This window comes from Zootoca vivipara, chromosome 11 (assembly GCF_965207765.1).
Source record: "Zootoca vivipara chromosome 11, rZooViv2.hap1.1, whole genome shotgun sequence".
NCBI lineage: Eukaryota > Metazoa > Chordata > Lepidosauria > Squamata > Lacertidae > Zootoca > Zootoca vivipara.
Window position 1 is genome coordinate 1,230,917 of NC_142594.1, and position 16,716 is coordinate 1,247,632.

At 46.3% G+C, this 16,716-nt stretch overlaps 1 protein-coding gene across 1 annotated transcript; it reads left to right on the forward strand.

Annotated features, from left to right (window-relative positions):
* The first annotated feature begins 284 nt into the window (after nucleotides 1-284).
* Nucleotides 285-9,493, forward strand: IGFBP1 (insulin like growth factor binding protein 1). Its single transcript, XM_035101383.3, has 4 exons — nucleotides 285-708; nucleotides 4,402-4,580; nucleotides 7,034-7,162; nucleotides 8,302-9,493. Exons 1-4 carry the CDS (start codon nucleotides 366-368, stop codon nucleotides 8,431-8,433), a joined length of 783 nt encoding a protein of 260 aa, XP_034957274.1. The 5' UTR covers nucleotides 285-365; the 3' UTR covers nucleotides 8,434-9,493.
* Nucleotides 9,494-16,716: the final 7,223 nt, after the last annotated feature.

The following is a 16,716-nucleotide window of genomic DNA, read 5'->3' on the forward strand; positions in this document are numbered from 1 at the left end:
TTCTCAACAATAATTTAAATAATTGAATTGTCCAAAGTAGCAGGACTTCGGATAAAGAGAAGAAAACGATTCCTATTCTGAAGACATATTTAGAACTGTCCTGGAAAGGCTAAGAATGAGTAGAATAGTGATGCATTATTTCATCATTTAAAAAAATAGAGTGGGAGGGGCACAAACTACCAATGAAATGATGCTTTTCTGTCCCTCCTGCTCAGACAATAGTTAACTTGGGGTTAAAGATTAACAGACTGACAAGGAACTGTATAAATGCCCTGTGGTTGGGAACACAGGGCTAGCTGAACGTGAGGAAGCGAACGGGTGCTCCTCTCCAGACTCAGTTGCTTTGCTGACTGGTCTCATTCGCCATGTGTTCAACAGGCCTCCCCGGTGAGCTGCTGCTCCTGCTCCTCTGCCCTGGCCTCATCCTCGGGGCTGCTCTCCAACCCATGCACTGTGCCCCATGCACTGAAGAGGAGCTTGTGCTGTGCCCGCCGGTGCCTGCCAACTGCCCTGAAACTGCTCATCCGCCAGGCTGTGGCTGCTGCCATACCTGTGCCCGCCAGCTGGGGGAGCCCTGTGGAGTATACACCGCCCGCTGTGGCTGGGGGCTCAGGTGCTCTGTGCCCCCAGAGGAGCCCCGGCCCCTGCATGCCCTCCTCCGTGGGCAGGGCACTTGCCTTCCCGCCACTGAAACGGCAGAGGCTGCAGGTAAATAATGTGCCTTCCTGTTTTGCATACTGCTTTGCATGTCTAGCAATTAGTGCATGGTTAACTTACTTATTTTATCACATTTATATGCTGCCTTATTCTTCCAAGGAGCTCAAAGTGGTGTACAAGGTTCTCCTCCTCCCCATTTCATTCTCACAACAGCTTTGTGAGATAGGTTAAGCAGTGATTGGTCCAAGGTCACCCAGGGAGCCTCATGGCTGAGTGGGGATTTGAACTCTGCTCTCCCAGGTCCTAGCCTGACACTCTAACCATTACACCACACTGGCTTTGGCATTAGATCTTCTCCACAGCAAGCAGCCAGTGGCCAAAAAAATGTGGGAAATGTTCCTGCGTGTAGAAGCCCAGGCTGGACCCAGTGCCAGGGCAAAGTCTTCATCCGCTGAACATTCCAGGTTCGATCCTGAGCGTCGGTGTGAGGCAGCAAAAGTGGGGCTGAGCTCTGCCTGAGACCTTGGAGAGCTGCCCCATAGAAGTCAGATCCACAGTGTGACTCCTGAAGGCACACCTTCACTAAGAGGCGCTTTCTTTATGGAGAAAGTTGGGGTCTGAGTGCAAAGCCAGGGGTATGTTGCAAAACTCTCAGTCAGAGGGAGAACCCCCCCACACAAGGGGCCTGGCCCCCCTTCACCTGTGGCAGCCATGTTGATGGTGTTAATGTGTGTGTGTTGTGGAAGGAAAGGAAGGAAGGAAAATATTTGTTGCCTCTTTTCTGTCCTGCTCCTGTGCCTATTTCTGCTCCTGTGTTTTTGCAAACACCTGACAAACAATAATTCTCTCTCAGTCACATCCACACCATTTAATTTCTACTTCTCAGCCTGTTGTTAAAGACATAGGGGTTACGGGTAGTTTTAGTAGATATCATAGAATCATAGAATCTTAGATTTGGAAGGGACCCGAGGTTCATCTAGGCCAGCCCCCTGCAATGCAGGTATCTCAGCTCAAGCATCCAGGACAGATGGCCACCCAACCTCTGCTTAAAAAGCTCCAAAGAAGGAGAGGCAGGATGCTATTGAAAATAGATTCAATAAATGCTGTTGAAAATAGAATCTCTGCACCACAGTCCCCATCACTGGGATATGCTTTAAATTAATCAGCTAGGAGCAGCTCCAGCCAGGAGCAAAGCGTGTTGTGATCACCTGGGAGTGACCTCAGACTCCCATCTGCCTTTAAAATCTCCTTTAGCTTCTGTAGTGCTAATATTTCAACTGTTGACAATTACATTAAGCAAACCATAGGAAACTTTGTAGAACTGTGACCTGATCAAGAATGGATTTAATTTTGCTTTCTTTCCATTAGGATTCAACCAAGGATTTATAAAAAACTTGTGAATTCCTGAATTCTCTCCTCCCCCCCCCCATTTTGCTTGTAGTTCAAGAGTACCTAGTAATTCCCATTGCTCAATTTGGACATAAGGATTGCTTAAATGGAAACTGACACTTTGACAGTAGCCCAAGTGCTATGGTTTGAAGTGTAATGAAAAAAGACTTTTGCTTGCTGCCTCCCCCCTCCCCCCTCCCCCCACCACATAATTAGATCCAGGAGGTTTCCATCAAAGTCTTAGATTTCACTGCCACGGTCTCTTATTTATAAATCTCTCTACACCCCCCCCCAACAAGGCTTCTATTTGTTTCCCCTTCTGTTGCCTCCTTTTTGCTCACCTACAAACTTTTTTACACATTGATTTAGTACTTTTTATTTGAAAATTGCTTCAAGTACTCTTCACACATTGCACATGGGCAAACCTAGGGTTGCCATTCTCAACAGGAAGCAACTTGCATGATGCAAATGTTTGCAAGCATGTATTTGCCATAGTCAGGCAATATTTTTTCAATGTACATTGTAACCAAAAGCCATAATGGTTCATTTGCTCATGATCTTTAATAATAACACTCTAGCATGATAGAAATAATTGTTCAAAGACATCCTGTTTCCATGCTTCAACACACATTAAAGCCACACTAGAGCTTGCTCTGAATGCAATATTGGTAGTCCTGCATTTTGTCTTTCTGACCAGCTGAATGCTTGCTGTCTCCTCTGGCCCATTTTGTGACACCTATGAGTAAAGTCACAACGTAAACAGAAAGAAGCAAAGGGCTGTTGTTTACGGCAGTAGAAATTATCTTTCATTTCAGGATGCCCTCTCTTAGCTCTTGCATATGTATGAATTTCTGAATTAATTGCTAGACTTTCTGTAATAAGTCATGCTGTAGGGTTTTGAAAAATGTATACTATAACCAGTGCTGGCTTTGGGTCTCTATACTCTGCACTAGAATCATTAAAATTCTGTATCTGTCTAACTCACAAGCTGAATCCAGAAATCAACAAAATTTACTTTTACATGTACTTGTGATGATTTTATTTCCCCTTCCTCTAAGAAACACAGATGACACAAACAGTTCTCACCCCTTGCTCCTTTTTATCAGGTCCTCTCTGACAAGAGGGCAAGTGTTGCAGTGGGATCTGGCAATTAGGCCTTGTGTTGTGGGTGGGAACATTGGAGTGGCTGCAACACCCTATTGGTGGTCTCTTGATCTGGGGAGCAATTGGGCAAGAGGGATGCCAGTCAGAACGATCGAGGGACCACTAGTTAAGCTGATGCACGTGTCCCTGAGCTTCCTCTTTGGGGCTCAGTGCATCAGAACACCTGCCCACCTCTCCCTAGATTTAGGGCTTGTGCTTGACCTTGCTATGCTGTCGTGTGTTGCCTGTTATTGGGACAGGGGCACGGCAGGAATTTCCCCCACTTGGCTGATTGGCTGGTGCCATTTGGGTTTCGCCTGCCGCGTAGCAAACCGTCACAACTTGTAAGGTTGCGGGTAGGCTCTGGTTCAGGTGGTTAGGGGTGGCAGGATGCCTAGCCATCCCTATGTGTTGGGTATTCCTTTAAGAAGAAATCCATGGACTCATGGTTGGTCTTCCCCGAGGGGGTTGTGCCTGAGCCTGAGTTCAGGGCTCATCTGGGTGGAGGCCTAGCAGGGCTCCTGCTTGCCACTGTCTCAGGTGTTCACCCAAGTTGGTTGGTGCCCTGGGTCAGCGCTGCCTGCAGGGAGCGAGTCGAACCAGAACCTATGCAACCACTCACTTGATTTGTAATCAATAAAGTTGTGGCCTAAATTCTGCCCAAAACCCAACCTAAAATTTGAGTCCTGTCTGAATTTATTCCTAGGGCTGGTTAAAAGGTCTCCACACGCAAATCCTCACAGCCTTGTGAGGAATCATGGGCTGAGAAAGAGTGACGGGTTCAAAGTTGTCCAGGGAGCTTCATTTGTAGAGCAGGGAGTTGAACTTGGGTCTCCCCAGTCTTTGTTCAACAGTGTCAGATAGATTCATTCCATTGGCGTTATTCTTGTTTTGCATGATTCTACCACTGTTTTTTAAAAATTTCCATATTTGCCCTACACTGATTTCACGGCTATATGGGCTAGATATTTTCTTTTACTTTATTTAAGAGATCCAAGATTCTTGGGAAGTTGAATTCTTGAAGACAACACAGTGTTTATAGGTTTTCATAAAACCATGGCACACGCAGAAGATTCCTTATAAATGTGTGTGTTTTCCTTGAGGGATGGAGGTTCCAGCCAGGACATCGGAGCTCTGCTCTTCTAGAGCTGCCATTCATTTCTGCAGAGCTTGTGTGGGGTCATGTTTCCACTTGTGCTTCTCCCCTGCTAGAGTCCCTGGGAGCAGAAGACATGCCCCGTGAAGACCCTGACGTGGCAGCTGACCAGCAGGACAACACCCAGATGACGTTTGCCACTGGCCAAGATAAGCCTGTCCCTTGGAATTCAGTCGCTGCCCACGAAAGTGTGAAAGCCAGGAGACTAAATGAACTTAGGAAGTTAAAGAAACAAGTGAGTTCTCTAACATCCATTTTCTGTGGTCTTGTATCTGCACACTATTGAAGCAAAGCAGGCCATCAGTAGAAACGTAATTTAGAATGCCATGAAATTAATTCCTCAAGCCATGACAAATTATAAGATGCTAATGTGGTATAAATAGCAAGTGTTCTGGGCTTGGCCATGGGGAACTCCAGTTCATATTCCCACCCACTCACCAAACTCGCCGCATAGATTTAGGCAAGTTGCCATTTCATAGCCACAAGGCTAAAATGCCACACACGAGCTAGTTGGAAAAACAGGGTTGGGATACGTGTCTAGGGTAGGGCCAGTTCAAGACATTTTGCCGCTTAGGGCAAATCAGAAAACGCCTCTTCCCTCCCCACCCCCACCACCTGAGGCAACGAGAGGCAGCCTGGGGAAACCACAGCATGTGGCGGCAGCAGGAGATCACAAGGAGGCCGGAGAGGAAATCGGCAGTGGCAGTGATGGGGGGGCAACTCAGGGCAACTGGGGTGGTAGCGGCAGCTCCTATCTGCAGGGAAGGAGAGTCCACCACCTTCTGAGAGAATCCGTTGCACTGCTGGACAGCTCTTACTCTCAGAAAGTACTTCCAGATGTTTGGTCGGGATCTCCTTTCCTGTAATGAAGGCATGGGTTCGGGTCCTGCCCTCCGGAGCAGTAGAAAACAAGCTTGCTCCCTCTTCCATGTGACAGCCCTTGAGATATTTGAAGGTGGCTATCATGTCTCCTCTCAGTTTCCTCTTTTCTTTTTTTCACATAATTTTTATTCATTTTCCAATATTCACAAAAATAAAATCACAAAAAATAAAACAAAAATAAAACATGGGGAGGGACATAAGTGTTCTTACATTTTTTACTTAACATTGTTGACTTCCTCAGTCCCCCCCCCCCACTGGGTCCATTTTAGAATCTCAATTAAGCAATTTTCATTTTGTATCTTAAATCATTCTAACACATTTTTTCATTTCCTTTCAACTATTCTAAAAAACGTCCACTATCCTCCACCACTAGCTAGCAGTTTACACTAGGCCCAGCCAGCTGATCTTTCACCATGTTCCATATTTATCCTATGTTCAATACTCACATGTAACAATATACTCACATAGCACTGTAATGCCAATAAACATTTGCATTTGGTAACTTAATTACAAAGTTATTTGTCATAGGCAAAGTCACAATTCTTTCCTGCTTAGCTGCAATATGAGGATTATAATACTCACCTCTCTTACAAAGCTGTTGTGAAGATTATGAAAGGAGTGTAATGAAAACTCTTTGAAAACTGTTTGAAAAATATTTGCTATTTATTTACTAATAAATAAAGTAATAAGCAGAGAAGCAGTCATAGCAGCAATGTTATAAATTAGGATGGGAGGGTTTGCTGAGTGTCCTGTACCTACAAAAAAGTGCCACTTGAGAGCACCAAAGATCAGAAAGTGAGCTACTTAACCAGAACAGCATGGCGTGATGGAGCTAAATCCATGCGGCTTGTCATAGAATCATAGAGCTGGAAGAGACAATGAGGGTCATCTAGTCCAACCCCCTGCAACGTAGGCATCTTTCACCAATGTGGGGCTTAAACCCATAGCCCTTGATTAAGAGTCTCATGTTGACTGAGCTGTCACAGACTTAAGAGCATGAGTATTATGAATACCTTTGACAATGACCCTTGGATGCTGAGACTCCAGCAGTAGATTCTCTTATTTGTCTGAAACAACAACTTGTGTTGTTACATAACAAGAGTCATATAATAATAATAATAATAATTTATTATTTATACCCCGCCCATCTGGCCGGGTTCCCCCAGCCACTCTGGTTATATAATGCCAAGGTTTCGGGTTCGATCCCCGCATGGGACAGCTGCATATTCCTGCATTGCAGGGGGTTGGGATAGACAATCCTCAGGGCCCCTTCTAACTCTGTGATTCTATGCTGTCCAGCCACGAGTAAGTCCCTTTGGTAGGGAGTAGGGAACGACCTTTCATTTAAAGGGATGCTAATTCCTGGAAGTACTTGATAATGTAGTTGCTGCATTAATAAGTATTTTGCTCCAGATTTCATTGTAAAAACTTGATTATATATCAGTTCTTATATGTTATTATTCAGCGCCGTCTTAAGCACCCCTGTCGCCATGGTGCGCCGGATCTCTCTGGCGCCCTTCCGCCCCGTTTCCCAGTGCGGTGGGCGTGGCGCTGCTGTGCGGCGGGCGGGCAGGCAGGCACAGCGCGATCTCTCCAGCGCCCTCCTGCCCTGTTTCCCAGCGCGGTGGGCAGGTGGGCGCCGTGCGCAGCGGACCGGCGGACCAGCGGACCGGCCGGCCAGCGGGCGGGCGCAGCTCGCGGCGCCCTCCTGGCGGGCCGGCGCAATAGTGCCCTGCGCCACCAGGGGTCTACGACGAGCCGGCCCTGTTATTATTTAACACTTCAATATTTACAATATTCTTTCAGGCGCCATGTAAAAAAGAACTCTACAAGGCGCTGGAGATGTTAACCAAAGATCAACAAAGAATCGGAGGAGAGATATACAGATTTTATTTGCCCAACTGTAATCGGAATGGATTTTACCACAGCAAGCAGGTAATCTTGTTTTGGGGGTAGGGATGGATAACTGTTGGTTTCTGTCAGGTGCACATTTTTTCCTTCTTAAATTCAGTTTGCATCAGTTTGTGGTTTATTAAATAATTTAAGAGTCCGCATGAGAATCCAGCAATATTTTATTGTGTCTATCTCCTGAGGCATACATGTTGTCTTCACTTTTGCCCAATATACACATTTGTGCCTGAATATAGTGCAGGTTCAATGATATTTTCATGCACACCTTTATCTCATGCACACATTTTTGTTACCATGTTACGGTTGGAGAACAGCATCACAAAATACAGAGAAATGCCAGTTTTGAAGGATAGCTATGTTTCTGTTCATGTGTTGTTTTGAGAAGTGGAAATTAGGTAAATTTGCATTCAAACATGAAACAAATTTCTTCCACATCCCTGAAGTCAATAGCTGGAGTCAATTATTCCCATGTGGCTGAAATAAACGCTTTCTTTGGAAGAAGGCCTCTGTCTGCAACAAGGCAGTTGCACGGCAACTTCCTATGGTGGGAAATGGCTGTCAGTTGTACAGGTTTAGAATAAAAAAGGAAGAGGGGGGAGAAAGTGCTTTGGAATTAGGTGTCACCTAAGCTCTATGCAGACTTAGGCAGACTTGATTACAAGTGTGAAGCTCCCACTCCAACACAACTTTGATATCCATGTGAAAGGTCTGCATGGGACCTACAGGGGGGTGATCTGTATGTTGTGTAGTTCATGCCGTCTGCACATTTGGAGGATGCTCAAACATCAGTCCATGTAGAAACATTATTCCTTAGGCATGGATATTGGGTGCAGAGAGAGGGAGGCCTTGCTCCCACAACAGCAAATCTTTCCATTACATTGTCTGAACAATCTGAAGTGTGGGTCTCCAGTCTCCACACATTTTAGTAATATTGACTCAAAGAGACACTCCATATCCAACATGATGCATATAGAATTGAATGAGCAATACAAACTTATAAGGCTGAGTGACAATTGCTGTTTGATTGAAGTACTAATTTTATCTCTACCCAAGTTGAGTATCCAGTTTCAAAATTGAATGACTCCCTCAAATAACCTCATCTCATGAAGCATCTACTCCATTTCAATTACTTTGAAATAAACTTGGTCATTTATCCCAACTAGTGTGAAACTTCACTTGATCGAAGTCCTGCAAAATGCTGGTGTGTCTATCCAAAAGATGGGAGCAGAATTCCTGGATCCATCGAAGTGACTGGCAACCCTGAATGTGAACAGTATTTTGACTCACAAGAATAAGAGCAAATATGCATTAAAGTTTGTGAAAGTAGACTCCAATTTTTCCACAGTCAAGGAAATCCTCAGGCAGCAGCAGGTCTTTCAGCACCGACTGGTCACACAGCCTAGTCGTAGGCATGATTTCTCAGATGCAAAGCCCCCAGGATCCCAGGATGCACTGCCTGTCAGGGCATAGAGGACTGTGACCTATGGTAGTGTTGCAGGGGGAATGTGTCGTCTTATTGTGTCGTCTTAAAGAAGTGGAGGTGCTGGACCGTCACACCTTCAAAGGAATAAATAACAGTAACAGGACCACTTTTGTAGCCTGACCATATTTCATGATTCATAAACAGTGCTGGATTATTTATTTTAAATTTTTTATATATTTTGTCTGTATTATTAACTTATAAATCTGTATTCTTCAACGCTTTGAAACTTAATATGTGATACTTTTAATACTGTTTCTCTGAAAATATGCACTTTTTCTGTTTTCAAAGAGCACAGAAGATCAGTTAATAGAGTGAATAGAGTGAAAAAAATATGAAGAAAGTAGTTTTTGTTAATGATTACTTTTGTATCATGTATTTATGCCATTTGAAAGTGTAGTGTAGATATGAGAATGACACCGAGCACAGTTCTAGTATTTATTTAAAAGCCTATACCATTTTCTTTTTCTTTCTTTCTTTCTTTCTTTTTATTATGCTTTATTATAAACACCAACAAAAAGAAAAAGAAAAACCATACATCTATGTCAATTGTTACACCAAATACAAAATAAACAACAACAACAACAACAATAATAATAATAATAATAATAATAATAAATTTTTATTTATACCCCGCCCTCCCCAGTCAAAAACCGGGCTCAGGGCAGCTGACACCAACAGAACCACAATAAAACATAAAAACAATTAATTAAAATTGTTTAATTCTTTTAAACAAAAGAATAAAATCATGTATTCTGACAGTAGATCTTCTTCAAGTACTTCTAACTTCCCGTCTTCTCCATCCTTCATTTAATATTTACAGACTTATTGCATAAACCTGTCTGTTCATTTTATAATAAAGTATTATTCTCCTATGATCTTGTTTCTTATTTCGTACAACTGCAGAAGTTATTCAAAGGCAGCGACTGAGTTCATACTGAAACAATTTTTCTTAAGATTTGTTTTGAGAACCTCCCACTTTGCAATAAATACTTGTTTTGATTTATCTTTCATTTTTTCAGACAGTTGGGCTAGCTCTCCATATTTGGCTAGTTTTTGAAACCATTCTGTCCTGGAAGGGATTTTATTCCTTTTCCAATTAGTCACTATTAAGATTCTGACTGTGACTGTAGCGTTTACTGTTACATTTTTGACCAGCAATTTCGTCTTAGAGGGATTAAATTTATAGCCTGCCACTTCTCCAAAAATATTAATTAAATTTTAATTTGGGATTTTCAGTCATGATGTAGGTCATCAGCGAATGCTTTAAGTTTGTATGCCTTGTATGCCTTGTCTCCTAGTGTTATTCCTTTGATGCCTTGATCTTCTCGTATTAGATTATTCAGAACTTCTAACACTAAAATGAAGATCAATGGAGACAATGGTCATCCTTGCCTGGTACCTTTACTTATTAAACATTCTTCTGTGATGTTTCCATTGATAATTATTTTGGCTCTTTGCTCGGAATAGATGGCATTAATCCCTTTGTAAAATTGTTCACTGAGCCCTGTTTTCTGCACCTGCTCTAAGTGGGCATCAGTGTGAAGGTCACCATGCAAGGTCTCCTGTTATCGTGTCATAAATAAGACTACAATGTATAACATTTAGCAGATGAACAATCTCACAAGTTGACCTTGTGTTATTTAAGATGAATTATGTAATAAACTATTTTATTTTGAAACTCTCTCTTTGCTTTCATCAAAGTGCTGGCTTGAAACACTGAGCTGCAACAAGCACAAATGTTATGAGCCGCTAATGGCCAGAGATAGCAGGTGGGGGGGGTACATTTGCGCCTGTATTTCAAGATGGATGGGAGTTCATCGTGCATCACCAGCCACCCCATGGCATGTGGCTGGGTTTGTGGTTTTGGAAGGTTTCCACTTGGCTGTGCAGCACAATGCAAATGCATATCAAGATATATACCCACCTCCTCTCTTCATGCGTAGCTCCCAGCTGAACAGGACATCTCCCTTGCTAGACTGAAATAACCAGCACTCTTTTAGCCTAAAGTCTGCAGCTTCAGACTCTGTCCTATAGGCTGATTTTGTCAGATCAGTCATGAAGCCCACTGGGTAACCTTGAACCTACCATCACACACAGGCACTCCTGTCCAAGCTTATTATATGAAAAATTCGTGGTTCTAAAGGAAAGTTTTCACCTGGCACCTAGAAATATGCAATGAAGATGCCCTTTGAATTATCACTTCACAGAAGGCCTGGCACAGTAGACAAGACAGCCATAAACTGTATCACTCTGCAGCAGGTAAAATGAAGAGGGCTTGTTTTGAGTTTGCAAATTGTAAGCTTTCTTTGGAAGTGGAAATGTACAAAACCAAAGTCTCTGTGGAGGATGCAAGACGAGCCTTGCTGAATCCAGCCTATCTAGTCCAGTGAGGAACCAGATGTACCAATGGGAAAAGCCCACAAGCAGGAGCAGAGTGATGCCCTCCCCAATTGCAATGCCCAGCAAGTGACCTTCAGAGGCACACTGCCTTGGCATGGGAGGAACAAAATAAATAAATAAATTCCTTCCAGTAGCACCTTAGAGACCAACTAAGTTTGTTATTGGTATGAGCTTTCGTGTGCATGCACACTTCTTCAGATACACTGAAACAGAAGTCACCAGACCCTTATATATAGTGAGAGGGTGGGGAGGGGCATTACTCAGAAGGGGGGTGGGAATGGGTGATTGGCTGATAGGTGTGCCATCAAATGCCAACAGTGCCCTTCTGCTCTCTATATTGGACAAACAGGCCAAACTCTACGCCAAAGGATAAATGGACATAAATCTGACATCAGGAATCACAAGACAGAGAAACCAGTAGGAGAACACTTTACTCTCCCAGGACAATATATACAAGATTTTCAAGTAGCTGTCATATTACAAAAGAATTTTAGAATTATAGAATCATAGAGTTGGAAGAGACCACGAGGGCCATCCAGTCCAACCCCCTGCCAAGGAGGAAACAACATCAAAGCATTCTTGACACATGCCTGTCAAGCCTCTGCTTAAAGACCTCCAAAGAAGGAGACTCCACCACACTCCTTGGCAGCAAATTCCACTGCCGAACAGCTCTTACTGTCAGGAAGTTCTTCCTAATGTTTAGGTGGGATCTTCTTTCTTGTAGTTTGAATCCATTGCTCCATGTCCGCTTCTCTGGAGCAGCAGAAAACAACCTTTCTCCCTCCTCTATATGACATCCTTTTATATATTTGAACATGGCTATCATATCACCCCTTAACCTTCTCTTTTCCAGGCTAAACATACCCAGCTCCCTAAGCCGTTCCTCATAAGGCATCATTTCCAGGCCTTTGACCATTTTGGTTGCTCTCTTCTGGACACACTCCTGCTTGTCTGTACCGTGTTTCTCATATTATAAGTCATGTCTTATAATCTTTTTTTCCCTCAAGAAAATAAGCCTATGGCTTATTTTCGGGGGGTGTCTTATTATTTTTTTAAAAAAATTACAGTATGGTACCTCCCCTGTCCGGCGCCCGGAACTGGCTGCTGCTGTGCTGCTGGGCGCGTTGTCGGCGCTTCAGCAGGGCACGCTGCTGGGTCCCGCCGGGTCGGGGCTTCACGCGGCGCGCGCTGAGGCTCTTGCCGGATCCCGGCTCGGAGCAGCGCGCGCTGCGGCTCTTGCTGCGTCCTGCCGCCGGGTTGGGGCTTGGAGCAGTGCCAGCGCCAAGCGCCAACCCAGCGGCGGGACCGGCGGGACCTGCAGCGCGCGTGACAGGAAGAGGAGGGACCAGCGAGTGGCTGCCGCGGCGGCCAATGAAGGCTCGGCCGGGTGTTTTTTGTCGTTGTAGCTGCGTCCCGCTGCGTCCCTCCTCTTCCTGTCGCGGCTCGGCGCCCGGAACTGGCTGCTGCTGCGCGCGTTGTCGGCGCTTCAGCAGGGCACGCTGCTGGGTCCCGCCGGGTCGGAGCTCCACGCGGCGCACGCTGAGGCTCTTGCCGGGTCTCGCCGCCGGGTCGGGGCTTGGAGCAGCGCGCGCTGCGGCTCTTGCTGCGTCCCGCCGCCGGGTCGGGGCTTGGAGCAGCACGCACTGCGGCTCTTGCCAGTCCCGCCGCCGGGTCAGCGCTTGGCGCGGTGCATGCTGCTGGACATTTTGGAGGGGCAGCAGCAGCCGGTTCCGGGCGCTGACAGGCATCTTCCTCTTCCATGGCACCATCCAGTCCTGCTCCCACCACTACGGCTTATTTTTGGGGTATGTCTTATATTTCTTCAACTCAGGAAAATCCTGCCATGGCTTATTTTGTAGGGATGAATTAATATATGAGAAACACGGTATCCTTCTTGAACTGTGGTGCCCAGAACTGGACACAGTACTCCAGGTGAGGTGTGACTAGAGCAGAATACAGTGGTACTATTACTTCCCTTGATCTAGATGCTATACTCCTATTGATGCAGCCCAGAATTGCATTGGCTTTTTTAGCTGCTGCATCACACTGCTGACTCATGTCAAGTTTGTGGTCTACCAGGACTCCTAGATCCTTTGCACATGTACTGCTCTCAAGCCAGGTGTCACCCATCCTGTATTTGTGCCTTTCATTATTATTTTTTGCCCAAGTGTAGTACTTTACATTTCTCCTTGTTAAAATTCATCTTGTTTGCTTTGGCCCAGTTGTCTAACCTGTTAAGGTCATTTTGAAGTGTGATCCTGTCCTCTGGGGTATTAGCCACCCCTCCCAATTTGGTGTCGTCTGCAAACTTTATCAAGATGCCCTCAAGCCCATCATCCAAGTCATTGATAAAGATGTTGAATAAGACTGGGCCCAAGACAGAACCCTGTGGCACCCCAGTAGTCACTTCTCTCCAGGATGAAGAGGAGCCATTGATGAGTATCCTTTGGGTTCGGTTCGGTTCGGTCAGTCAGCCAGTTACAAATACACTGAATGGTAGCATTGTCTAGCCTGCATTTTACCAGCTTCTTTACAAGAATATCATGGGGTATCTTGTCAAAGGCCTTGCTGAAATCAAGATAGGCTCTATTAGGCATTCCCAAACTTCGGCCCTCCAGATGTTTTGGACTACAATTCCCATCTTCCCCGACCACTAGTCCTGTTAGCTAGGGATCATGGGAGTTGTAGGCCAAAACATCTGGAGGGCCGCAGTTTGGGGGTGCCTGGGCTATATCCACAGCATTCCCTTCATCTACCAGGCTTGTAATTCTGTCAAAAAATGAGATCAGATTAGTCTGACATGACTTATTTTTCAGAAACCCATGCTGATTTTTAGTGGTCACAGCGTTCCTTTCTAGGTGCTCATAGACCGTTTGCTTAATGATCTGCTCTAGAATCTTTCCTGGTATTTAGAAATAGACCGGAAAGAGAAGTTGCTGAATTGCAACTTATTACCAAACTTAAAACCATGGAGAGACCTGGTCTGAACATTGGATTCCTACCTCATTATACATGATAAAGCTATTTTTAGCCATCTCCCCCCTTGCTTTTTCCTGTAAGACCAATGGCAGTCATTAACAGTCATCATCAGGTTTACCTTGAGAGAAAGGACCAGGTCTGCATGTGTGTCCTGTTTCTCACTTTCCTTCCCTGTAATGACAAAATGTTTCTGCTTCTGATCTTAATCTTGTTTTGCCCTCTCCACCCATGTGCACACTAATTTTGGGAAAGGCAAGCTGTGCCATGTGGAGAGCATCAGCCCAGCATTGCTTAGGCTCCCATTGACAAATGTGCTCCCACTTACATACATGCTGAAAATAGCACAGAAAAGGGGTGGGGTGGAAGCAGAACGGGAAAAGTGTTGAGGGAAAAGTGATTTGGGTGAAACAAAAGCCAATGATTTGCAGAAGTGGGTGGGACAGGAGCAGGCCAGTGGGCACACCACGCATTTCCACTGACAGCCATACCGGTAGATCTCTTCCCAGTGCACAGCCAGCCTGTTCCAAATGGCTCTCCATAAAGACGCCCTTTAAGTATTCAGCTCTTGCCATCAAGCAAAATTGCTCAGCACTTTTCATACTTTAAATACTTTAAATATAATTTGAATGGCTAATACAGGAAATCTCTGTGGAGCCATCCATGGTTACTCAGTTTAAAAAGGAAAAAGGAAAAGTGTGAGCAGAGATACCAAAAATGATTTCCCAAAAGGTTTATAAAAACCACTACTTAATTTTAGGGCTCGGGTCAATAAGGGATTATGCTATGCTAATGTTTCTGTGGAATTTAGTCATAAAAAGTTCAGCCTGTACTAAAAACTAATTAATTCTGAGGTTTTGGTATGCATTGAAACTTCCTTCTCCTCATGCACAAATAGCAAACATTGTGCCCTCTGGGCTGGGCTTGCCAGGGAGGTGGAATGTGATATTCCAAGCTCCAAAGACTATTGCACTGTATGCCAGGGGTGGGGGTGGGGGGACATTTTCTGATGGAGCTTGAGAGATAATAGATCTGCTTACAGGTGATGCTAATTTCATTTCCTGTCATTTATGTGGGGATTTATTCGGCTATTTATTACTCTCCTTAACATACTGACCCAAATATGTAGAGCACGGGTGTCAAACACAAGGCCCGGGGGCCTAATCCGGCCCGCCAGACCTCGTCATGTGGCCCGCGTAGCCGCCGCCAACAATAACCGCTGACAGTAGTTCTGGAGCCTGCGATTGGCCGAGGGTCAAAACCGGGGGCGGGGCTGCAGGCGGAGGCCGGGGCGCTGGAGTCGCGCTGACGGCCTTGGCCAGGGAATTTCAATTTTGAATGAGGCTGAGGGAGGCGGTGGCACAGCGGCCAGACGGGGAAGTGAGATGCAGGAGGAGGAAGCCCGCCGAGGAGGTAGGAAAGCCCTACAGGCGCCGCCGGCAAAGTTGGTGCCGGGACGGAGCAGCGCTGGATTTTTTTTTGGCGGGCTTTGCTGTTGTCTCCGAGAGCGAGTGAGGCGGCACTGGGGAGCCGCCGCCCGCCGCTTCCCTTCCTCTCCTCGGCTGCATCCGGGAGGTGGGCGAGCGAGCGGGCGAAAGGGACGCGGAGTGAGCCTGAGGGGGAAGTAGGCGAAGTGCAACAGCCGCTCTCTTGATGGAACCGGGTTTCTCTTCCCTCTTCCCCCGTTTTCTCCTCATAGACACTCGGGAGGGTGCCTGGCTTTTGCTCTGCCCCCCACCCCCGAGCCTCCCTTTGGCTTCTCAGTTCCGGCGGAGCTGCTCCCCGGGGGCGGCCGGGAGGGAGGCGGCGACGACGGCACGGGTTCCTGCTCTTCCCGCTCTGCCGCCGCCTCCTCTCAGCCCCTCGTGATGTAGGGCTCCAGATGGAGTCACCTCGCGGTTTGAGTAGGTGGGAGGGAATTTTTTTTGGGGGGGGAGGTTTTCAAGCCTCCTCTGCCTACAGTCCCAGTAGGGAGAGGCGACGGCGAAGACGACAACAGCGCGGGTGGGGGGAAGAGCAGCTCTGAGGCGAAGATGCACGTCCACTGGGGCTGCCGCCGCCTTCCTCCTCGGGAAATCCGCTGCCCTCCCTCAGCGTGAGGGGAAGGGACTCTGGCGCTGAGGAGGGAGGATGCAAAAGCAAAGCAGGGAGTTGGCGCTGCACCGCATGTTCCTGCCCCTCTCCAAAGCATGGGGTGGGTTGCAGCGTGTGGCATCCTGCCTAGTGGGGTTTGGGTGTGCACAGGGCGGGAGAGGGAAGCCCTCTTTCCATCTGCAGGTTTTTAATCCCAGCAGTGGCTTTCTCCTTCCTGCCGAAGGTTTAGTTGAGCCCCCCCCCCGAAGCCATCAACCCCCACCTTTTGTTCAAATTTCCCTCGTTTACATCCCCTCCCACACACGCGCCACAACGCAGGAATGTGATCCGCGTGGGGGCGGGAATGAGCTTAATTATTACAAAAAACAGTAATAATTGAATGCAGTGACAAAAATTTATGATAATAAAGAGTGGACACATAGTCCTACAGACACAACCGGCCCTTTGAGGGTGACCAAACTGCTGATGCGGCCCCCGATGAATTTGAGTTTGACACCCCTGATGTAGAGCAACCCAGCAGCCCTCAAGAAAGTTCTTTGGCTGATTGTCTGGAACTGCCAAGGGGGCAGGGCAAGCCTTCGGGAGGCTGCAGTGCGTTCAGCGCTGGCCCACCTGTGAGGCAAGG

Excerpts from the sequence above, each read along its gene's own strand:
- IGFBP1 (XM_035101383.3), top strand. The coding sequence starts at position 366 with ATGTGTTCAACAGGCCTCCCCGGTGAGCTGCTGCTCCTGCTCCTCTGC. Across the intron at positions 709-4,401 it reads TGAAACGGCAGAGGCTGCAG|AGTCCCTGGGAGCAGAAGAC; the intron begins GTAAATAATGTG and ends CTCCCCTGCTAG. Across the intron at positions 7,163-8,301 it reads GATTTTACCACAGCAAGCAG|TGTGAAACTTCACTTGATCG; the intron begins GTAATCTTGTTT and ends TATCCCAACTAG.